General features: G+C 43.5%; 1 protein-coding gene across 1 annotated transcript in view; it reads right to left on the reverse strand.

Moving 5' to 3' along the window:
* Positions 1–3,762: 3,762 nt before the first annotated feature.
* LOC144798419 (V-type proton ATPase catalytic subunit A-like) overlaps positions 3,763–24,809 on the reverse strand; it is a 60,687-nt gene continuing 39,640 nt past the window's right edge. The window contains exons 8-15 of the mRNA XM_078669290.1: positions 16,655–16,763; positions 12,643–12,765; positions 12,088–12,202; positions 11,475–11,538; positions 9,418–9,621; positions 6,218–6,312; positions 4,540–4,711; positions 3,763–3,968 (exon numbers count right to left, since the gene is read on the reverse strand). Of these exons, the coding sequence (XP_078525416.1) occupies positions 3,876–3,968; positions 4,540–4,711; positions 6,218–6,312; positions 9,418–9,621; positions 11,475–11,538; positions 12,088–12,202; positions 12,643–12,765; positions 16,655–16,763 (975 nt within the window). The 3' untranslated portion in view covers positions 3,763–3,875. The remainder of the gene's footprint in view (positions 3,969–4,539; positions 4,712–6,217; positions 6,313–9,417; positions 9,622–11,474; positions 11,539–12,087; positions 12,203–12,642; positions 12,766–16,654; positions 16,764–24,809) is intronic.

The following is a 24,809-nucleotide window of genomic DNA, read 5'->3' on the forward strand; positions in this document are numbered from 1 at the left end:
TGACGAGTCACGAGGTGCAGCAAGTCCCGTTCCCGGCGGCCAAATCGGGTTGTAGAAAACGTTTTTGGTATCAGCAGGGCATCAGCAAGAAATACCCGTCGTCCAAATCAGGATTTGCTTCAGGATAGATGAGGGTGGCGGAAGGGGTCTCGGGAACCCTGTGCTCACGCGTCCATCTTGGATCCGCGCGTAGCTCCTCCCAGAAGAGTCAGATTTGAGGGGGAGTCGGACCGTAGCTCGCAAGTGCTCCACACTACCTCACCGCACTCTCAGTAGCAGACACTTGTAATGCTAAGTGGTGGGGTGGGGGGAACACAAAATAAACAAAAACAGATGTATAAAGAAAATAAAATGTACCTGCTCTGATGGCTGCCGCCTTGCTCCCAATCCTGGCGTCCTTGTCAAGAGCCTGCTGCACAGTGTGCAGGCTCCCAGCTCCCAATCCCAGCACTTCTCACAAGCTGGGAATTCTATTTCCAGCATGTGAGCAGGGCCGGACTGTGAACCAAAACCGGCCCTGGCAAGTGCTCGGTCAGATCCCCAGGAGGGTTGGGGGTGCGGCCAAGCTGTTTGCCACAGCTGGTTTCGGCCAATTTAGTTACAGTGGCAGATATAGCAGCTATACTGCAAAAACGGCCCTGTAACAAAATCGGGCCACAGGGGCCCAAAACCTGCCCCCAACCCTGGAAGCCCACCGGGGAAATGCCCAGTGCCCGCTAAGGCCAGTCCGGCCCTGCATGTGAGCAGCACTGGGATTGGCCTGAACGCCTCAGTTTGACAATCAGACATGTACTGGGAGGCTCTGTTTGATTCTCCACCTAGCTGTACAACAACCTTCAGGTGGAGAAAGGCTCCACCTGAGGCCGGCCAAACCGTCATATGCAGTTGGCAGTGTCCACCACTCCCCCCTCCTCCCTGGTGCTGCAGCGTCAGTATGGGAGGCCACGCCCCTCCCTCGGCTCGCAGCCAGCAGGGCTAAAAATAAAAAGATAATTAAATGTTTTATTATTATTTAATTTTTGTCCTTTTCCTCTGCTGGCTTTCAGCAGTAGGCGTGACGCTCCTCTGCCATAACGGAGGAGCCGCTGCTGACCACTTTGGGTGTCCATGTGTTTTATTTGTCCGTGCTGTTTGTGAAATGGCAGTTCCTGCCTGTGGAGTTGTGAGTTCTAATGATCCTCCACCCTCCTCCCACACTAGCTGTCCCAACCAGCTAGTGATCCCCGTCCAACTCCACCCTCCCATCCCGCGCCTAAGTAGCCAAAGTAGCACAAGCAAAAATATAGACATGTAAAACAATAATCACAATTACATGAGAGCTTACCAGTGGGGGGAAATCTCATGTGTGAGGTGTTTGGGGAGTGGGCAAGTGTAGCAATTTGTAATCCACAATGTCTGATGCAAGAGGTCCTCTTTGGCCGATCAGTGATGTGCCGTGCATTTTGTGAATTATTTTATATGTTCTGCAGAGCGGGGGCCCCTGCGGTCTGTCTCATATCAGTCTGTGCGGCTAATCAGGTCGCACAATGTTAATGATCCATAGGAGAGCTTTTCTTGCATCCAGTTAGTGTCGCTTTACATATCATCTCGTCTGTTCTCTGGGTTTTGTGCTGGATTCGGAGATGACACACGATAAACGGGGATAGACTGCGCTGGTCTTGAAATACGTGTGACTTTTTGCGGTGCGTTATCTTTAGTTACGCAGGTAAAGCATGGCATAGGGGATGGCTGCACACTGTAGTTTGCGATTTAATAGTAGATATTCCTGACTCGCTGTCTGGACGGCCAGGGTGAGGCTGGGACTGTAGAGAGAGTGCTTCCTTCATGAATTTTAGGTCTTGTTTCTCCCTTGAAAACCTCAATATGTTGTCCAGAATCTCGAAATTGAGGTGTCTTGCAATTATGGGTCAAGGGGGAGCACCAGGTGCAGTGTGCAGTCTCGGAGAGTGAGGCGCTCGCTCCACTGCGAACAGGGAAGAAAGATGTTCAGTACCAAAAAGCAACCTAAAGAGAGTCTCAGTGTAGTCTACCATGGTACCATTGTTGGTAGATTCCAGCAGGCCTATTAGCTGGAGATTGTCCCGTCAGAACTTGGACTCAAGGTCTTCGTCCTTGCCCTGAATTACTTTTTAGGACCATTGCCATGTCAGGGAGTTATTACAGGAGTCAGCCATGTCATCCAATAGTGTCAATGTCCTGGTCTCGTCATCCAAGATCTGACTTTCCTGCTTGCCCAACTGGACAGTGATCTTGTCCATTCTGGCCGTGAGTGTTTCTAATTTGCCATCTATGGAGGAGAGACTTTTTTGCATATGTAGCAGGAGCAACTTGATTTCTTGGTCTTTTTACAGTGCCCAGCCACTATGGAGGTGCCTAGTTCTTCCAGTGGATTGGCGTTGCTTCTTTTTGCTTCAAATGATAGTTTATCTTGCTTAGCTTATGGTCTCCTTTACCCATTTTTGCTGTTGAGGATCTGGTGGGTCCTCAATACCACTGGCTTTACCAGTAGTATTTCAGGGTGGTGAGGTTCCTTTGCTAGGGGAATCCAGACTAGAGGAACATATGTCTGTCGAGGGCCTTCTCACCAGTAAGTATTGCTTGGGTGTTGTCGGTTCACCACTGCTGTGGGGGGAGTCCGGCATATGTCAGCAATGCAGGTTCCAGGGATACCTATAGGCTCTGCCGCCCCCGGGCCAGCATGGTGTGGGTAGCGTCAGCCTGCTGTAGGCACCTCCCTCCTGTGGGCTAATTACAGGGCTGTCCTTCTCTGCAGCACCTCAGGGTGCTATCGGACCTGCAGTCGCTCTTGGCCACTGGATGGGGCTAAGTGCTCAGGGTCTCGCCATGGACAGGCCAGGCCTGGGGTGTCAAAATGAAACACAAAGTGACCTCACAATCACAACTGCACTGCTGATGCACCACCCCAAGCCGGCCCTTTTCAGCTTGGCATCTCCGAGGGACTACCAGTGTGAGTGGCAACACATCAGCATTGCCTCGCAGCTTCCGTAACACGATCAGGCCCCGGGGACCGCCATTTTCTAGGATCTGCGGTTGCAGCCCAGGATCAAGATATCTGGCCAAGCTTTCTTGCTGTGGACTCCACAGCAGCTCAGGCAGTGCACAGCTTCATCTAGGCATGGCTGCTGATCTCTGCCACTCTCTATGAGCTATGTACTGCTGGATGGTGCTGTACTTTGTCCCCACCACAACAAGTCTCACTTGGGTGTAGCCATCTTGGGTCCAGGCACTCTAGCGCCTGTCAATACATGGAGCAGATCTTCAAGTTCCTCGACCAGCTTCTGGTGAGGCAAAGAATCACCTTCAAGAAACACATTTATCCACAACAAATTATGCAAATACACCCCTCATCACCACTTCCCTTCAGCTATACAAGTCATCATCATCATAGGCAACCGAAATCTGTAACATCCTTTCCAGCCTGGAAGACCAAAACTCCCAGACAAAATTCACCTTAAAAACTGGAAAGCAAATCGTCTTCTGATAGGTCATGAACAGCTTCCCAGAATAATTTGGCAATGGCAAGCACCCTTATCCTACTGAGCCTAGATAAAATGTAGTTTATGTGTGCAAATTGTAAGTTCAACGCTCAACATTTTTCCACGGCAGCTCATCCACACAATCTGCTCTATGCCGAGAATCTGGCTCTTTTTCACATACCAGAGCATTGATTGACCATCTCGAGCTGAGAAGAAATAACACAACTTCTGGTACATTTAATGTACATTCATTCAACACGTGATATACAGAAAATGTGGGATTTATTCTTTTACATAACATTTAAATAAAGGACTTTTTCATAAAAGCAAAGATAAGTGAGAGGACAAGAAGCAGCTCTAATTCGACTTCATCTTTTTTTAGTCTTCTAGACTTCGGAATCCATTTTGCATCTCCTCGTGAAGTTGGGCATAATCTGCTTTGATTTTGGCCTCTCCATCTTTCACTGGATCCTGCAAAAAAGGAAGATACTTTATAGGCAGAGCATCTTCTGATTACTGCAATGTACATGGTCCATGCCAACAATCCTAAAAGCAGGACTGTGATAGGCAAAGCTGCTCTAGCTCCACGGCAGTCACAGCGGAGCCTATCCTGCCTCTGGCCACACCATCCCGACCTTCCCGGCTCCACGCATCACCCACCATGGCCCAATGACCACCAATTTAGAGAAGGTGGCAAGTCTGAATGGAAAGGTCTTCAGAATCAGAGATGACCTGCAGAAAGGGACCCAGAAATCCTAGATATGAATGTCATTACCCATTCCACAGTAAAAAAAAATGGAATTCCTGTTGTTTGGGAGGATACCAACATAATCGAATATTTCATCCCCAGAATCTTCCACTTTAATCTTTGCGCATCAGGTAATAAGAATCATGGAATATTACATCTAATTGAAGAAACAAAATGCCATATTATTGGCATCAAGTTTAGAGGCCATTATTATAAATTTGTAGCCCATCAACAAAGGAATTTGTACTAAGCCGTAGGGCTGCTTTGACGGTGGAAATGGAACCTGAGTCCTACCTTGAATTTCATTGAGCTGAGCTTGTAGAGGGTGTCTCCCATTTGCTCCCTGATCAGCCCCCAAGTGATCTTGTTCTCAGCTTGGGCTGTGGCCTCCACTGCATGCCGCGCCATGTCGTAAAATGCCATCATGTTTTGCAGCATTCCAACAGTCTTGTAGAAAGGGCAGAACCTAGAACCAAAGGTATCAGAGAGCAGAATCTGATGATGCAATGCAGATAGAAGATGTGTCCAAGAATAGACAGCGTTAAGGCGTGGATTGTAAGTCTGTGACTGATTCATCATCATCATCAAATAACTTTGTTCGTTTATTTGTTCAAAAACCATCAAAGTGTACAAAAAGTAAAAACTTTTGCCTATTTACAATCTAAACATATAATAACAAATATATTTCCATATGACAATTAAAAAAGAGGGCTATTGAATTGGTCAGCCAAGCATACATCCAAATACATTAAAAAAACAACTGTAGTGCAGGCTTCCTACTGTGAGCCATACTGCGTGCAAATGCATTATAAGGGAGGGAGCGCTCTTGCAGTTCACAATACATAGAATACATGTACAACATGAGACAGTCAATCTGACAGTGCAAGCTATGATAAAAGCTTCTGTCGGATTATCCAGAAGGCAAATAAAAAGCGGCTAACAGCAAAAACTATCGGCCCTGATGCGTCCGCTTTTAGAATTTTATACGCAATCTGATGCTGCTTGCTCCTAAATCAAGGCAAAGTGGTCTTATCCACCTCCTATGTATCTGTTGATATCCTGGGCAGAAAAACAAACATGTTCTTCAGTTTCTTTACCTTTAGTACAGGCAGGACAGGAATCTAGTAATAAACCAACCGCCTCCTTTCTAGGAAATTTTAGCAGCAAATTGCATATCTGAATCTAACGTATAAACGTTTAGCAAGGGGAGCTGATTCCTTTAAGCATAAAAGGCTATTTAAGGGTGACACATGCAGACTGTTTTTGAAGAACCTGAGGATTATAAAGCTTGGAAAGAAAATATAAACAAACTAGCTGTTGGCATTGTGGCCTGCTGCACTGAAAATATCGCATTCGTTTTCGAGGTAGTTGTGTACTGCACTGGGAAATGAGTTCAAAGTTGACAGTAATGAGCCCATGGAAGCTTCAAATATTTTGACTTAAGGGGCAAACTTGCCTTCAGAGAATGCTATTCAATTTCAGCAATTTAATGGTTCGCTGCCTAAGCTTTAGCTGTATAATCTCTATTAAAAACAGTAGTAAAACCAATGCTGCAGGAAGTTCTCAATCAATAGGATTCTAAGTTTATTCTTGGAAAGATTAGGGTTTGGATATCAGGCTTCTAATTGGAAGATACAACTGGTGACTAGGTGAAAGGACTGAGGTTTGAAATGGAAAACCCAGATTGGCAATACAACTGGGTCCACCATTGAGACGTCTTATCAGATGTAAGCTTTGCATCGGTAGCTTCCATCTTGGAAGAACATCTAAAAAAGTTTGTTACGACCTTGTTTGCATCTGTGCTTTCTATGGTGATCTTCAAACTTTGGAACTTTAATGTTGATCATTTACACATTGGCAGGGTTTATGCAGAGCTGATATTTGGAGGTGAATGCAAATAGGAAGCAGTCTAAATTCCAGGCCAAAGCCAGATAAAAGAATACTCTTTCACTGAAACAAAGTGGACCATTACCTGTCATACGCCGAGTAGCCGTTTTGCTGGAGAAAGTCATCCTTAAGCAGCTTGGCAACCTCTAGGGTGATTTTATCAGCTTCGGCTAAGGAGCCCTATGTAGAGGGAGAGACAACAAATATGTACCTGTTAGTTCAACCATCTGGGACTTGAAAGGATCCTTGTACAGTGGCAAATGGAATACACCGCCATCCGGTTATAGACTGAAGCGTTAGGAACCCAACAAAGTCAGACCGGGACACAACATTCTATGCCAGCAAGTACATTGTTCTCAGTACTGGCGTGAACCCATGCCTGTAATAGGGACTGTGGTATAGTAGGAAAACAGTAGTTCATGGAGGGCCGAACAGGTCCTAAAGTAGCGAGAGCTGTTGAGTTAAGGCAGTGTTAATCAATATGCCTGTAGCATTAGGCATATGCAGGCAATTAGTACCCGAGGGAGCAATACTAGGCAGGGACACAGATGGGCTTTAGCATAGTAGAATATTTATGTATAAACAATATAGTAACGTTTTTTGTAGAAATATAGTTCAAGTGCTCACAAAAAAAGTGACAACAAGAGTGATGTGGCGAGTGAAGGTGACATTTAAAATATATATATTGCATTGACAACAAAGACAGAAACTCCTGATTGCAATTTAAAATGTAAACTGAGTTTTTTGTTGTATAGGGGTCGACGGAGTTTCGATCACACTGATTTGAGATCATCATCAGCACAAAAAATTATGAGCATGAAGAATTTGAATGCTTAATGAGGAATCCCAGAGGCTTAGTGATGAATCCCGAATGGTATCGGAGGGTAGGGCGCGCTTACCGAATAGACGGCCGCAGCCCGGTAATAGGGGCGGAGCATTGTTGGAAAATGAACAGAAAGATTGAAGAAATCGGTCCACCTTTCAGTATGCAGGTCGCAACCAGCCTCCCTTTCAAAGAAAAGAAGAGACCCCCATGCAGACGAGTGTAGTGAGTGACTGCATGAGGGTGTCTGGGAAATACAGGTTCTCCTTTTTCCCCCTTCCAATGGGTGACAAATGGGGGAGGGGCGTCACCTGTGCCACCTCTATGCATTGCCTCCTCTTTGCCTCTGTGTCAGCATCTGTAATATGATGCCGGCACTAAAGTAAAGGATTCCCTCATTTGCATGGGACCACATCACCCACATGAAAATGAAGTAACAAGCCCCTGATATTACACTGGTGCACATTTAGCACCAGCAACAATCTATCCTACAGCGCGGAATGTACAAGCATCCGCGGCCCTTTCTGTAATACCAAAAGTGCCATGGGAGGGCAAACAAGTTGAGGCACATACTTGTTGTGCCCAGGGGCACTTTCATATTAAGTCATTATATGTTCTCTCATTTCAGGCCACACTTTGATATATAGCTCATTTCAATCCTCACTATTTGTGTTATTTCTACTCACTGTTACCAAGGAGAGGGTAATTAGGAGCAAAGGTTGATGCCGGGCACCTCTTCACACGCCCTTGAACTCTCCTAAATGCAAACGAGCACTTCCAAGAAGTTCACACGTGGGTTTTTCATCCCTCTCTCCCTGCGGTGATACTTTATTCCTAGGAATATGGAATGGGCAGATACCTTGCCACTGCTTTGAGGCAAATACTAACAAGGCACTCACATGCACTAAGCCCTGATTTTGAGCTATCCAAAAAAGTGCTCCCAACTCCAGTTGTCAATAAAAAAATACACAATTACAGTTGTCCAAAAACCAAGTACCATGCTTTGGTAGTCTTTGCCTCTTATTTCACGGCCTAGCCTTTGTTTGATTTGATATGGGAAAATAAATGTATAACACCAGAAATTATTTATTTCGCAGTCTTTCCAAAGCATATAAAGTGCACAGAATACCACAATAAACACAGTTTAAAAAAATCTAATACATGAATAAAACCAGATCAAACCCAATGCGATACAAATTAAACCATGGTTGATGAAATTGATTTTATTAATTTCTGAGGGCACTTTGCACTTTATCAAGTTTACATTTACGAGGAACCCCACCTTGAGAGTCTAGTGGCCTGATGAAATAAGACCTATTATAAATGTGGATGGTATCACACACTTTTTAATGCTCTTTGATTGTGCTGATGGTTTGGTTTGTATCTTATAGTTTTTTTACATGGTTTTATTCATGTACTAGATTTTTGAAAAAGGGTGTCTATTGTTTGATTCTGTGTACTTTATATGCTTTGGAAACATTGCAAAATAGAGCATTTCTGGTGTCTGGTGTCAAAATAAATTCTACTTTAGTATGAAAGTAAATGCACAATTTGTCTGTATTTAATGGCCTAGACTGAGATCAATACCTTGGGTCATGTCCTTCTCTATACTCACAATCAGTTGCATTTTAAGGCCTACTTATTGGGAAAAAAATGCCACTCTCTGTGGGTTTTGCCCAACTTTCCATCGGCTCTGAGTAGTCCTTCTTCTAAACCACTCACAGGGTAGACAGTTCTCTCCTTCCCAGTAGAAGGGAAGCAAACGTTGACATGTTCTCTGAAGCACCACAAAACAGATCTAGTATTCCACTTGCCAACGGTGATTACTTGAAAAAGGAGTAGAAAGATTCACTGAGCCAATGGAGGCCTGGGATAGAAATCCCAAGAAATTGATCTGCATAGGGTAGCCTTCAGTCTTCCAAACAGTCCTGACTTCAAGACCACCACTTAAAATGTTCAGTTATCACATTTAATGAGAAAAAGAGTATATAGCAGGGTAATAAACATAGAAAGGGTCAGTGGTTACTATATGGAATGTGCTATATTTAATCACATAAATAGTGCAACTGCAGCATCGACCTAATCACAATAACGCTAGGTGAGTGCCGCATATGCAGATGAGGATTGAAGAACAATACATCTATACTTACTTTAACAGAGTGGAGATGGGCTATGCAGTGGATGCATTTGTAGTTTGAGATTAATGAACTTAATATAGTGTTAGACAGCTTTATAAAGAAAATGTGTTCATGTAAAGAGTATTCACTGATATGTCAATAATTATGATATATTGAGCTATCCAAGCTAAACTAAACTCAAAAAATCAACTTTTAATTTAATTTTACATTAAAAAAGTAACCAACCTTGCTTTACAATAGTCGTGTGATGCACATCTTAATCTGAGCTAGTAGCGGATCGCATGGTCGAAGACATCAGACACTCAGTCATTTGCGGGTCCTTACCTTTCCCACTAGCTGGACAATTTCCGCAAGATCCTCCTCCTCCTGGAGGATCTCCTTGGCCTTTGTTCTCAGTGGCACCAGCTCAGGGTAGTTCTTCTCGTAGAATTCATCCAGTGCACGTAAGTACTTGCTGTAGCTGATGAGCCAGTTTACTGAAGGGAAGTGCTTCCTCTGGGCCAGTTTCTTATCCAGTCCCCAGAACACCTGAGTGGAACAGTGCATGAATGGCTTTAGGCATTATAAATTACAGTGCTCTATCATGCAGGATGTTGCTAGGTGAGTTAATAGTCTATGTATATGTAGATTCACTTTCAGGAGCTTACGTACCTGGCCTAATCAATGGGCGATGGTGTAAGTTTACACCATCATCTGTCTGCAAACCTACCTTGTTGACCGGCCACCCATTGATAGCATAATTTTCAGATATGAAGTACACCTTTATATATAACTCATACCCTCTTTTATGAAAATGAGGAATGTGCACTTGTGTCCTATTGGGCATTTACAACACCAAAATGATCAAGGAAGAAATACTAAATGTACCACACTGACAATGTTCATAGATTCAGGCCTGATGTTCTTTAGGATATGTTGTGTGACTATGTTACAATGTTGAGAAGGGCTAAGAGTGGAAAGCAGCAAGTGGAATGCATACCAATAAATACGACCTGAGCTAGAGTGATGGTAAATGAGTGCGCTAGAATGACAGACTGACTCACACGATTCTGGTAAAGAAGCTGCGGATTACTTCTTTAACCACAAACCCTGAGGAAGGGCACTGTCTTGGGTTCTGTTCTGCTCCAGGCAATCAGCTATCTCCATTATGGGAGAAAGGAGAGCACTCGGAAAGTGTTGGTTAAGCCAGAAAATGATGTGACAAAGTGATGGATTGGGGAGGTTATTATTTATTGTATTATTTTCATACATAACAGTGATATTTTCCTTTATCATCTCACCTATGCTTACTTATAGCTATTTATGTGCACATGCAGGAGTCCCAGACTCATTTTCTGGGCAGGAAAAGGAACATGTGAGGAAGGCGTATTTTGGAATCAATCCTAGATTAAATACCCATGGTGTTAAATGACCACTCAGCTGATGTTACCACTCAAAGCTGGTGTTTTTATAGTGTTGATGTTCCATGTTACCCCTGGCACAATGCTTAAACACCAATGGGTAATAAGGATACTGGTTATCTATGTGAGTCTGCAGGGACCTTACACAGTCGTTTCAAGTGTATTTTTAAGTGCTTAGTTAATTAAAACATTTGTACTCAAATTATTGAACAAATGCATTCTTGAAACTAGAACACACATACTATATAGCTCAGGTGAAGGAAGCTGGTCTGATTTAAAAGTGTTTATGGCCTTCTCAGAACTTAAGTTATAATAATTTGTGATGGTCTTATTTGAGGTAGCAGTAAAGAACTTGGTAAAGAATTTATGAGAGGTGGGCATTTTTTCATCTGTGATAATTCAGCAGAATCGTCTATGGGTGATGTAATCAACAGGGGGTACTTTGATCTTCTTGAATTTTAATGCTGGTGGTATTAATAAACACTGATAGTTAAATTGGCTCCATGATCAAGCACCTGTTGCTTAAGTTCCAGAATTCAAGCTCAAATGGATCAAAAGTTACTAACAAAAGTGCAGCATATGGTGTCGCGCAGGGGCAGACTCTTTGTGAAGATTTACTGGTCAACCTTCGGGTGATGATTGCCGCATTCATGTGCTAAACTGTTAGTTATGAAGTCAAATTTTTGTTCAGACAGTGGTTAAAATGATAAAATGGCAAAATAATATTGCGACAAATTGTGTCCCATTATGCCATATAATTTGCCCTTTGTTGCTATTTAATAGTCAACATGTTGCACAGTATGTTTCTTCAGGACACTTAATTCCAGTGCCATTGCTTAAAATGTTGGCTGTCAATTTCATTTTAGAAAGAACACCTCAGTTGAAGCATCTTATCGTATTAGAGAAGCAAAATATTACATTGTGTCGGCATCATGTTGGCATGCCTTGCTGTTTCAGATTCAGGAACACAGAATAACTTACCTGAACAATACCTAGGGTCGCAGAGGTCACAGGGTCAGAGAAGTCACCTCCAGGAGGAGACACACTAAGAAAAACAGAAAATACATCAAATGCATAGATTTATATTAGAGATTTCACCAACTATACCCAACATTTGGGTTCATTGGTTAACACGATTTTCCATATTGCTTATTTGATTAATGAAAACCACATATTGTTTTGCCGCACTATCAGAAAAATTCCATCCAAAAATATCCATCCAGCTTAGGTCTTTGCACTCGGTTCAATCTCCTTTAATGAACATGTAAGAATTTGAAAGTTCAGCAATTAAAAGAACAGGGTATTTAGTAAAATGAATGCAAAGATGTTTTAGAATAACATACATGTACTGCTTCATTCAAATATGTATAAATCTTGTGTGGGTTGATATAGTTATAGTATGATATTACAAATGTTTAAATAATGCGGTAATTTAATTACTAAAATGTATGTGACTTACTTATTTAAACTGTAAAGTAATATATACATTTTATAGGCCATTAGAACTTGACTTCAATATTGAATGGAATTTAAAAAGATAATATACTCTAACATGTAAATGGGAAATGATGAAATACACCGATAGGAAACTTACGCCCCAACGATGCTGACACTCCCTTCGCGTGTGGGGCTACCAAGACATTGCACTCGACCTGCACGTTCATAAAAAGATGCCAACCGGGCACCAAGGTAGGCAGGATAGCCGCTGTCTAAAGAAAAGGATGAAATGCTCTGGTTAAAGACAGAAATTATGTCTTCATTCTGAAGTTTAAGAGGTTGTATGGAGCTGTGTGGTGCATCTTAAATTGTAATGCTGTACCAAAATGGAGTGACTATTGCTGGGAAGCTCTGAATGAAGTTCCTTATATGTAGAATGTTACCAATGAAAAAAGAGGATTGGAGCCACTGGAAGAATAAGGTGCAATAGGAAATCTCTCTGGAAGATTAAGCACAGAGTCTAGAGTTTATTTATATCAATAAATTCCTGGTCAAGCTCTTTACCGAAATGACCTCTTGTAAAATTGCAGATGTGTTTGAGTGCTGTCGGCTTGGAGAATTTGATAGCAAACTAGATGTACAGCAAAGAAAACATTTATTATTATGAGTTATATAATTGAACTAAGTTTATGGGGCTGGTGGAAGAAATTACCTGCTGGCATTTCAGCCAAGCGTCCAGAGATTTCTCTGAGGGCCTCAGCCCATCTGGAGGTGGAGTCAGCCATCATACTGACGTTGTATCCCATGTCTCGGAAATACTCAGAGAGGGTAATTCCTTCAAGCAAAGAGAGAAATGGACAAAGGTTAAATACAGCTTGCCTATGGATATATGTAAGAAGATCAAGCGAGCAGATTCCAATGGTTAATCCTAACTAATGAATAGTAGAAAGGACATACATGGGTCATCATTTTATTTTAATTATATATTAAGTTTGTCTTTGTTGATGAAAATGCCATGTTTGTAATTAGGGGTAGGCGATAATTTCTGGTCCACTAGAGGAGTTCGCAGAGTTTTGCCCACTCTGCATAACATTATGCTTGAAATTCAGAGTTATGGCCAATCTCTATAAATTGTGACATGGCAGAGTTTCTTCTCACATGCGGCTCGCCAACAGTAAGCTGACAAATGCGAGCGAGAATTGTTCCACTAGCATGATTTGCAGGCACTAGGGCAACACCCGGAGAGATTTCTGCAACGAGTGCAATTGCGACTATCCGTGGTGAGTAAACTGCCACTCAAATAAAAAATGTACTTGAGCGGCAGCAAAGAAGCAGCACCATATGGCGGGCCCATGTTGCCATTCATGCTGATTTTGTAGCATGGAACAAGCTCTGGTGCTAAAAATCAGCACGACGTGTCGATTCAACCCGTTTGCGGAACACCCAAAATCTTGGATAGTTTTCAGGTATCTCCGCGAGTTCCGCCCATCCTTATTTGTAATATCACTTTTTATGGTTTAGTTATCTTCTCTTGGGCTTAATGAATAGATTTAATAATTGTATATTGTTCTAAAATACATACTCCATATTTATTTATTTTTTGGCATAGTTTCTACACCCATGGCTGAATACCGTATACCAGATCGCACCCACTATTTACAGTCAGGTAAACATTCATGTTTCAGACAGGAGAGCCCCTAGTGGCTCAAAGGGAGGAAGTCTTCTCCTGATGGCCGGAATGACATTGGACCGTCAGTCAAAGTATCTCAAACCATCAACTCTATACAGGGCAAATATTATGAAGTTATTTATTTTCTGTTTGGGATTACCATGAAAGCCTGGCAGCCCTGAACAGGAAATCTACATACTGCCCCCTCTGTCATTCGATACCCTAGGTTGAACGTGCGCTTTACAAATACATATGTTATGTTAAGTCCACACATTTTCTGAAACTAATGGTGCAGTTTGGATGGGTCCTATTGCAAGGTCGAGGTTGAGAGAGGTTAGATCAACATGTGCCTTTTGCAGCATGTCCAGGTGCTGGACTTGTGGGAAAAGGTTTTAAGTACATGGGTATTTGATGTTCTCACCAGAACTAGAGTGGGGCTTCCTTCAGGACTTTTAAACATCAATGTTTATTTCTACCTTTAGCCACTTTCTTAAGCAATATTTGAGGGGCATTTTTATTCGTGGCATGGGGCCATATGTATCAAGCTAATTAGCATTCGCAAAGGCCGAAATTCTGCGAATTTCGGCCTTTGCGAATACTAATTAGCAAAATGGTATGTATGTAACATGTTTGATGCAAAATAAGGAATCGCAAAATTTGCTATTCCTTATTTTGCGATTGCACTTAAGGAATCGCAAATTTTGCGATTCCTTAAATGCAATGTATCAAATAAAAAATATTCAAAAAATGCCCATAAGGATTCGCAAATTACCACCAACTTCTAGTTGGTGGTAAGTTGCGAATTCTTGTAAAAAAGCTTTTTTAAAAAAAAACAAAGGTGCCATATGACGCTCATACATGTCCTTAGGGCATGTATGTGCGCCATATGCCCCCAAATGTCATTTTCAGGGGTGCAGCAGGGTGTTCTTGAGACACCCCTGCACCCTTGAAAAAATTCCTAATTTGCGATTAGCAATTTGCTAATCGCAAATTGCCCCTTCATTCCTATGGGCCTCCTGGCCCATAGAAATGAATGGGTAATTTGCGATTATCAATTTGCTAATCGCAAATTAGGAATGGTAAGGAATCGCTATAATAATAAAGCGATTTTGTTCATACATACCGTTTTGCGAATTCTAAATAGCGATTCCTTAAAAATCGCTATTTGGAATTCGCAAAACGGAACTATGATACATATGGCCCATGGTCTCTTCTCAAGATACCAAGCACATATATAAGAGGGTCACTAGGTGTCCTGAACGTACAAGGAAAGTCCTGATTCTTCAACATTTTCCCTTTGAAGTTTCAGGAAAGTTAGCACATGTCGTGGTTTTCAGAGAGGGCCAACTGAACACAGAAGGAGGTAGGTTTTCATATGTTCCAGAAAAGAATGATTAAACAACCCCTACCTGAAAGCAATGTAGTTAATTAACATTGATGATGCTGTGTGTAGGAGACCATCTCATTGTCTGTGTTTTTCTACGTTGCTGGGCTGTGTCAGGTAAGTCATTGTGTACTCCACAATCGATGCTGAATTGTAGTCCTACTTCTATGTTTGTTAAATGTCCCAGTTTTTAGTTTTTAAAATCTGGTCACCTAACTAGATACCTGTCTCATTACCATCTCAGATCATTCTGACATAGGCAAATGGCGCGGGCATCCCTATGGGAAACCTGATTCAATGCCACCGCTGGCTACTGGTCATTGCTGCTGGAGGTAGAATTCAGTCTAGTATTAAAACATGTTTCTGCCAATGTACTACCGGTGGTAAAATACCACTGGGAGTGAAACCAGTACCACTGCCAAGAAGCAGCTCCTCAAGTTACCGATTACAGAAATATATCCCACCCATAGATAGTGGAGATTACCATACGATAAAATCACATACGTACCGCTGTTATAAAATGTTTAATAATAAAAAACAGCTATTGTTACCTGAAGTGGAGATTAGGTCTAGCCACCAAAACTCAGAGAAATGTTATGTCATGTAGGACCGATGGTCTTTTTCAGAAAAGGAAAAAATGCTTCTCTTTAAAGTATCTGTTTAGATATTAGACAGTTGTCAGCAGCATCAATGTAGATGGTAAAAGAGTGGTAATTTTAACACCAGCGGTAATTCTAACTAGCGCTGTTTAATGCAGGTAGAAATGCAAAATTATGGCCCAATTCAGATTTATAGATGCCTCGGTGACTGCCCGCTTGAGATAAAAGTCACACATTTTAATTCCAGCAGGCTAACTCATCCTTTCCACCTCCAGAGGTCGGTAATTTGAGCATTATTAAAATGAGAAAAAATAACATTTGTTATTTACAGCGCTTAGATACAGCAGTAGGTCATTGTTAAGCACTATTAGTAAACACAGGTATTGTTTTCTGACAGGTTTCCAGGCAGAGTGCTAGTTTATTCCCAGTGACTTTTCTTACATGCTGTTTAGGATATTCTGGCTTTAGACAGTGCATAACATTTTGTGAAATGGGTAGCTGTTATGTGTTTTCTGATCCTATATTATTGTGAGGTGTATTGTAAAGTGCTTACTTTATTTCTAGTTTGTTTTGTTGTTCCTTGGATATGTTCACAAACAGAGAGCCCGACAGTACACCTTAAAATGGATGTACCATGTTACTCCGCATACTTTTACTCCGCATACCGTTACAACGCGACTTTTACAACGCATACCATTACAACGCATAGCGCTTTGGGGTGCTGGATAGTGGTAAGTATAATTTACTATTCTAACTCCAGTCCCCGTGGACCCTAGGGAAGGTGTTGGATAGTAAATTATACTTATTCCCTATCCTAGAGCGCCCCCTAGCGCAATGCGTTGTAATGGTATGCGGAGTAAAAGTCGCGTTGTAATGGTAGTGCGGAGTAAAAGATGCGTTGTAACGGGTGTATACCTTAAAATATCCATGTTTTACTAGGAACGAATGGGAAGTGTGTTAACATTTCTCAAAAATATGAAGGAAGAGTTTTAGACCCAAGGGCAAGAAGGGGTTGTTCCCCACTGCCGTCTAATGGGTTTGTTCCCTTAAGGGAGAGTGTGACCGCGCTTACCGGTATAGATGGACGCTTCGCGGGCGGCTACTGGCATGTTGGACGTGTTTGCCACCAGAGTGGTTCTCTTCATGATGGTCTCAGTTTTCCCATTCACCTCCATGGTCAGCTGCCAATAACATGCAACAGTGTTATTTAGTTAGTCAGACTTCACCTTGTGGTCAGTATGTCACCTGGGCAGCATGGCCGTCAATTCACCAAAATGCCAGGAGAAGCGGAAGTTACTTCACACTCCCTTTGACCGTCACACACTCTCTCTCATGTAAACACACTCACTGGCAAGCACGAATGCAACATAAATTGAAAACATTTTTTGCTTACATCAGCTGCCAGGGAAGATCATATTGCAGATAATTGTTCTCCATTATTATTATGCTAACAGTGAATAATGTTACATTATTCACTATAAGTCCAATAAAAAAATGAGAGAAAACAAAGAATGAAGGCCGAGCTGGCATTGTGCTCCTGGCAGTGATTTTGTCGCCCCCTAGGCCAAAGGTCACACAGGCAGTGCCAGGGGTTGCAAGCTAAGGGCGCAACTGTGACCTCGGGTGATCCCTAAAGGAAGTCCATTCTGGGCAGGCTTGTGGGAATGTTTTGGGATGCCTGGGTCACAAACATCAAGAGAGGCCCTACCGCATGTTATTCGACAATACCAGGAGGCACAGACATCCAATTTAATATATTAAAGCAAACATTGTCAAATCCATTGTATCGGGCACTGGCAAGCTGGTGTGGTAGTTAGGTTTTATTGCAAAAATATGCCACAAAAATAAAATTGGAAAAGTAATCATGCCGGCACCTAATTCTGGTCCTCATATGCTTGCGATAAATGAAATTAAACTGAAAAAACATACACAGTTTTCATTAATAACATTTTTTAATATAAGAAGCCCTTTAACGGAACCATTCATTTTATTAATATTATTTGCAAATGAGACAAGGATAAATCACCATCTATCCAAGCACTTAAGTAGCAGGCAACTGCAATGTTACTGTCATAGTATTATTAGGCAGTCTCAGTGAGGCTGTGACATAACAACGTTCGTATGACATGGTTAAGATTCCAACTTGAGCGGCTGGGGGTCTTTGATTGTAATCGCGCCTGGCTGAGACTCAGCGAGGCTGAGACTGCTGTGACGTAACAATGTTCGTATGACATGGTCAGGATTCCAACTTGAGGGGTTGGGGATTGTTGATTGTAATCGCACCTGGCTGAGACTCAGCGAGGCTGAGACTGCTGTGACATAACAACGTTCGTATGACATGGTCAGGATTCCAACTTAAGCGGTTGGGGGTTGTTGATTGCAATGGCACCTAGGCTGACACTCAGCGAGGCTGAGACTGCTGTGACGTAACAACGTTCGTATGACATGGTCAGGATTCCAACTTGAGCGGTTGGGGGTTGTTGATTGTAATCGCACCTGGCTGAGACTCAGCGAGGCTGAGACTGCTGTGACTTAGCAACGTTGATCTGACATAGTCAGGATTCCAACTTAAGCGGTTGGGGGTTGTTTATTGCAATGGCGCCTAGACTGACACTCAGCGAGGCTGAGACTGCTGTGACATAACAACGTTTGTATGACATGATCAGGATTCCAACTTGAGCGGCTGGGGGTTGTTGATTGTAATCGCACCTGGCTGAGACTCAGCGAGGTTGAGACTGCTGTGATGTAACAACGTTTGTATGACAAGGTCAGGATTCCGACTTGAGCGGTTGGGGATTGTTGATTGTAATCGCACCTGGCTGAGACTCAGCGAGGCTGAGACTGCTGTGACATAACAACGTTCGTATGACATGGTCAGGATTCCAACTTAAGCGGTTGGGGGCTGTTGATTACAATGGCGCCTAGGCTGACACTCAGCGAGGCTGAGACTGCTGTGATGTAACAACGTTCGTATGACATGGTCAGGATTCCAACTTGAGTGGTTGGGGGTTGTTCATTGTAATAACACCTGGCTGAGACTCAGCGAGGCTGAGACTGCTGTGACATAGCAACGTTCGTCTGACATAGTCAGGATTCCAACTTAAGCGTTTGGGGGTTGTTTATTGCAATGGCACCTAGGCTGACACTCAGCGAGGCTGAGACTGCTGTGACGTAACAACGTTCGTATGACATGGTTAGGATTCCAACTTAAGCGGTTAGGGGTTGTTGATTGCAATGGCGCCTAGGCTGAGACTCAGCGAGGCTGAGACTGTTGTGACGTGACAACATTCGTATGACATGGTTAGGATTCCAACTTGAGCGGTTGGGGGTTGTTGATTGTAATCGCCTGGCTGAGACACAGCGAGGCTGAGACTGCTAAAAAGTAGCAACGTTCGTATGTCAAGGTCAGGATTCCAACTTGAGCGGTTGGGGGTTGTTGATTGTAATCGTGCATGGCTGAGACTCAGTGGGGCTGAGACTGCTGTGACGTAACAACGTTTGTATGACATGATCAGGATTCCAACTTGAGCAGTTGGGGGTTGTTGATTGTAATCGCACCTGGCTGAGACTCAGTGAGGTGGCTCCTGTCTCTTGATATTAAACTACTTAGAAGAAAGAAGATTGATATATATGCAAAGTGCTCTGTAAATTACTGAATAGTACATACATCCCTTCAGGAGCCAGAGAAAAACCTAAAAATGTGATCTTACTTTCACCAAGTGCCACAAGCCCTCAATTTGTTGTCAGCGCTAAATGTATGATGGTGGTTGTGGGCAGTAGACACTAGTACCTAGTATATATCAATGGAATATGACATAGAGCAAAAGAGAGAAAGGCAGCAAGGGAGAAAGAAGACAGATGCAATATATAGGAAAACAATGATAAAAGGCAGACAGGAGGAATGAAAAAAGGGGCTGCAGGAGTGAGTGTGGGGGTGCTGGATGAAACAGGCAGGACGAGAAGCTGAGACTAGGCAGCCTTGGTATTTGGCAGCCTCAGCATTCAGTTGTACAGGTGGTAGACTTCTATGAAAAAAGTTTCTCTCTTCCGCTATTTTTTCTTTTCTAAATTGCACACTGTAGTCCAGATGTACTAACACTGAGAATAGCAATTTCCAAATTGCAATTTTCTCCTAAATCCCTCTACCTAATATATATAACTTTTATTTTTAAAGTACAAATTTATAGAGGGCCGCAAATCGACTTACCTCATGAATATTAATGAAGTAGGTTGCAGTTTTTGACACATTAGGAAAGAAAGGCATCCCAGGGATGGTGGCCAGCTTGGGTCAGCAGACCACCATTTTTGTGACTGCTTTTTAGGTCTCGCGACCTGTCAATGCGCATGCGCATTGAGCGGAAGCGAGACTATAGGGCTTTAACCAGACTTTAACTAACTGGCGATTTGATGCTGTGCCCGTGTGCTTTTAGGTCAATGCGCAAGCGCATTGACCTAAAATGCGCGTGCACAGCATCAAATCGTCAGCCATCTGTTCCCCAGCTTGGTGCCGCTCCACCCCCTGCGGCATCAAAGGCTTTCACGGCCGGCCGGCCGTGCTTTCACTTTCACGGCTGGCAGGCCATGTCGTCGCATTTCTCCTCCCCCATTCCCCCCTCCCCACAGCAATGCAAAGAGCTTGTTGTCCCTACCCCCATCCTTCAATAATAATTCCTCTTGGGCATCTTATAAATATTTCCACAGACTGTTGCACTTTATTTCGGCCTCGCATGCTCAGGTGCTTCATGTTCGCTGCTTCTCTTTCTCTCCCATTCGTTACTCACCCACGCCTCTTCCTCCCATCCGTTACTCACACTGCCCCCTCTGCATCTCCCTCTGCCCCACCCGATTCTCAAACTACCCCCTCTGCCTCCTTCTGCCTCATCAGTTGCCCACTCTCCCCATGCCTCTCGTTCTGCCCCATCCGTTCCTTTTACCTCTTCTGCCTCTCTTTCTGCCCACTCGAAGTTCATACTCAGTCTCTTTCTGCCCCATCCGTTGTTCATACTCCCCCTCTGTTTTTCTGCCCATCCTTTGCTAATATTCCCCCTCCTCTCTTTCTACCCTTTCCTTTCCTCATACTCCACTCTGCCTCGCTCTCTGCCCCATTCGTTGCTCATACATCCCCGCCTCTCTTTTTGCCCCATTCATTGTTAATATTTCCCCTTCCGCCTCTCGTTTTGCCCCATCCACTGCTCATACTGCCCCCTCTGCCTCTCTTCCTGCCCCATCCACTGCTCATACTGCCCCCTCGGCCTCTCGTTCTGCCCCATAAACTTCTCATACTGCCCCCTCTGCCTCTCTTTCCGCCCCATCCACTGCTCATACTGCACCCTCTGCCTCTCTTTCTGCCCGATCCACTGCTCATACTGCCCCCTCTACCTCGCTTTCCGCCCCATCTGTTGCTCTTACCCCACCCTCTTTCTGCCCCATCCGTTGGTCTCACCCCAGCTATCTTCCTGTCCCATCCGTTGCTCATACCCCCGCTCTCTTTCTGCCCAATCCGTTGCTCACAGCCCCGCCTGCCTTTCTATCCCATCCCTTGCTCATCCCCCCTCTCGAATCTCTTGCAGTTCCGACCCTGCTTTAGACGCAGGGGTCTGCTTTCCTCTTTTGCACCCCTTGTCCTACGCTTCTCCTTTTATCTGATGCTGTCCCATCACTTCCTCATACTCTATTCCCCGGTCTCGTCCTGCCTCATTTGAAGCTGATGCGCTCCTCCCGTTATCTGTTTCTGCCCAATTCCTTACTCACAACCCCTTTCTCTTTCTGTCAATCCCTTGCACACACTCTGTATCTTTCCCTTCCTGTCCCATCCCTTCCTCATACTCTCCGCCTTTTATCTGTCTACCCATCCATCGATACTACTCTGCAAAAATGTCCCTCCTTCCCTCTCTCTAAGCCCGTCCCATACTCAAGCTCTCATCCTTCGCCCTCTTTCTGTCCCATCTCTTGTTCACACTTTTCCTACTCCCCCTTCTGCCTCTTCCTGGCTCATACTACACCTCGCCTTCCTCTCACTGCCCCAGCTCACGTCTCCCGTTTCGTTCTTTTTCTCTCCCGTCCATTGATCATCCCCTCCCTCCCCGCTCTGCCCCATGCACATACACTTCACCTCCCCTTTCTATTCCTTCTTGTGCCCCATCATCACCTTTCTTTATTCCCATCCAATGCATATACTCTACCATGTCCTTAATTTCTGTTGCGCCCTCTGCTCAGAGTCTCCTCTTCCTCTTCCATCTCTTGTTCATACTTCCCCCACCTCCCTTTGCCTGCCTGTTTCTTGCACGGACTCTCGTCCTCCTCCATTCCACGTTCATTTTACCCTCGTTTCTTTTCTGCCCCATCCTAAGCCAGGCGCACTGCGACTTTCATCTGTTTATAGGCATAGTGTTATCTCTTTCTGTCCCGTCCTTCGCTCATTCTCTCCCCTCCACTCTCGTTCTGCCCCTTCCCCTGCTTACATTGTCCCTCTTTTATCTGTTTTGTCCCAAGTGAGCTTCGTTGAGGTTTTTATGCCGTGTTTTCACGGAATACGTTCTACTGGCACCGGTTACGTTACTGCTTACCAGAGTACTGACCAGGCATGAACATTGTCAATTAAACAAATGTGGTGTTCACAGTTTCACTTTTGCCCGACGCACCCATTCTAGTGCTTCCTGCCATCAGCAAATTTAAAAGCTTGACACTGAGGCATGTTATAGACTCACCAATCGATGGGTTACATTACTTCCTTTTTAAATAAAGATTGCTAACTAAAAAATAGGTGAAATGATGACTGTTGCTGTTGGCATCCATGCCTAGAAAAACAAGCATTGGCATAGCCAATAGGTCTCGCTTTTGGGACCTTATAAGTATTTAGTTATGCAGCAGCACAATATCCCTGGTGCACCAACATTAACTGTTGCATGGTTAAACACTTATAAGGTCCCAAAGGCGAGACCTATTGGCTATGCCAATGCTTGTTTAATAAAGCAATCTTTTTTTTAATGCAGCCTGTTTTCCTTAAAGGAAAATAAGATGCATTTAATAAAAAAAATTTAAAAAGGAAAACGTTTAACTTTCATTTTTAAGAGTAGTCAGTGATCAATGGGACCAGTGCCTGCTCTTAAAAATATTTTTTTAACATTCTCAAAGGGGAAGGGGTACTACCGGGGGCCCTTTCCATTTGCGAATGGGTTACCACCAATTTTGAATTGTTGGTAAAATATTAATATTTTGTGACTGGAATTCAATTGCAAAACACTAGTAAATACAACTGCGATTTACCCCTTTCAAATACTAAATCATGAACTCAAATTGCGATTCTGTAGAATCACAGTTTGGCCTTTGTACATAAAAAAGCCTTACTGCTATAGCAAAAAGCCCAATTCTGCAAATCGAGCCATTTGTGACTGAAAAAATGCTTCGTAAATCTGGACCTGTGTGATTTGCTGTAGCATCAAAGACTATCTGAAAAGATATACTTTAAGAATGCTCAATTACTTGGTTTGCAGGAGACTTAATTATGAGTGCTGCGCAAACTTGAAGTCAGGTGCAAACTGTTTTGCATCTGATTTCACGTTTTGACTAGTTCATATATAGCATTGCCACCATTGGTTCCTGCTTGTGCAAATCCTTCTAGATGTTGCCTGGACGAATGTGCACAGATAGACCAGTATGAAAAGTTACACAAGGGCTAAAACCAGTTGATTAGAGCAATTCTTCATGTTATTCCCATATGCCTATGGGACTTCTGCATTGTTCGCAAAAACCACCTCGGATAATACCACTACTGTGCGGTATTCCCTTGTGGGTTTTATGGGCTGCATCGTACAGTCAAATGTGTAATAACGGGCTGATTAGGGAGAGACCAGTGCAATGGATGTGAATGGATTAGACATCAGCATGGTCTTTTCCAATCCACTGATATGATTGCTCAGTGAGTAACATTCTTGATGACAAGCAATGTGTTGATCTAGGGCAGGCTTCTCCAACGAACAGCTCATGAGCTACAGGTAGCTCTGGAGCTACCTGCAAATAGCCCTCCAGTGTGCAGCACAGCAAACTAAATTAGAAGCTTTTGTTTGGTTGAATCAGTTTATGTATGAAAATGTGAGAGTTTTCAAAACTCATAAGCTAATGTTTAGAGAAAAATGGATTTCCAAAATATAATTAAAGTTTATATTTGAGTAAAAAGTGATGTAATATTACCTTGGTGCCTGATGCATTGCAGCTATGGCGGCTGGGTATTACCCATGTAGAGGCATTCCAAATTGATGGTAATCATGCATGGGGTCGCCACTAACATATTATTGTCTGACATGGTCACTATTACAACACTAATAATAAGAGTGGCTCGGGATGATTTTCATTGAATATAAGTAGCACAAGTGAAGGAAAAGGCTGGAGACTCCTGATCTAGGGCAGTCGCGGCCAGCACGTCTCACGGGTGGTGGGGTGGTGCGGTTGCGCGGGGAAGGGGGGGTTGATTTAACAACAAAAAATAGACTTGCCATTCTGCCGGCCAGGTCTTGTGTCTTCTCGGCTCCGGCTCCTGCTCTCCTGCCTCCTGCAGGAACAGGATGCAGGCAGTCAGGCTCCTTCTGGACCGTCCCCTAAGTCAATCACAATGCTGTGATTGGTGGGGATGCTGCCCAGCCAGGGGCTTACGGGGAGGCCATGTTCTCAGCCTGCATGGAGAAGATCAGAGTGCGCATAACTCGTTTGAGCGGCCCTAGACAGCCGACCAAACAGTCATTGCACCCTCAGAAGTGGGCACACCACTCCTCCCCTGCCTGCTCGCAGAGCAGCCCCGAACCCGCCCGCAACCTAACACAAAATGGTAATAACGGAAAGTTATTACCGCTTTATGTTTCAGCTTCTCGCACTGCGAGAAAGCAGTGGGGCGACGCTCCTCCACCCTAGTGGAGGAGCCGCCCCTGGTCTAGGGGCATTAGATCGATTTCCAGCATGCCAGACTGAGCACCCCATTCTTCTGAATTCAGTAAGTTAAGAACCATTTAATTTGGCAATAGTAACACGTCTTATTTACATTGCTTAGAAACAGCAGAAGTGTGATGTGTAGTGCTTTTAAATAAAAATACTATTACTACATCATTTCAGCAGTTGGGTGCAGGAAGTTAATATTGTATACATTCATTTTTTAGAAAGAGGAACTGACATAGTTTCCGTTCCGCAACTTTACATCGAAGGAGTCAGAACTGTTTCAGAGACCATGTAATAAAGTA

This window comes from Lissotriton helveticus, chromosome 12 (assembly GCF_964261635.1).
Source record: "Lissotriton helveticus chromosome 12, aLisHel1.1, whole genome shotgun sequence".
Taxonomy (NCBI): domain Eukaryota; kingdom Metazoa; phylum Chordata; class Amphibia; order Caudata; family Salamandridae; genus Lissotriton; species Lissotriton helveticus.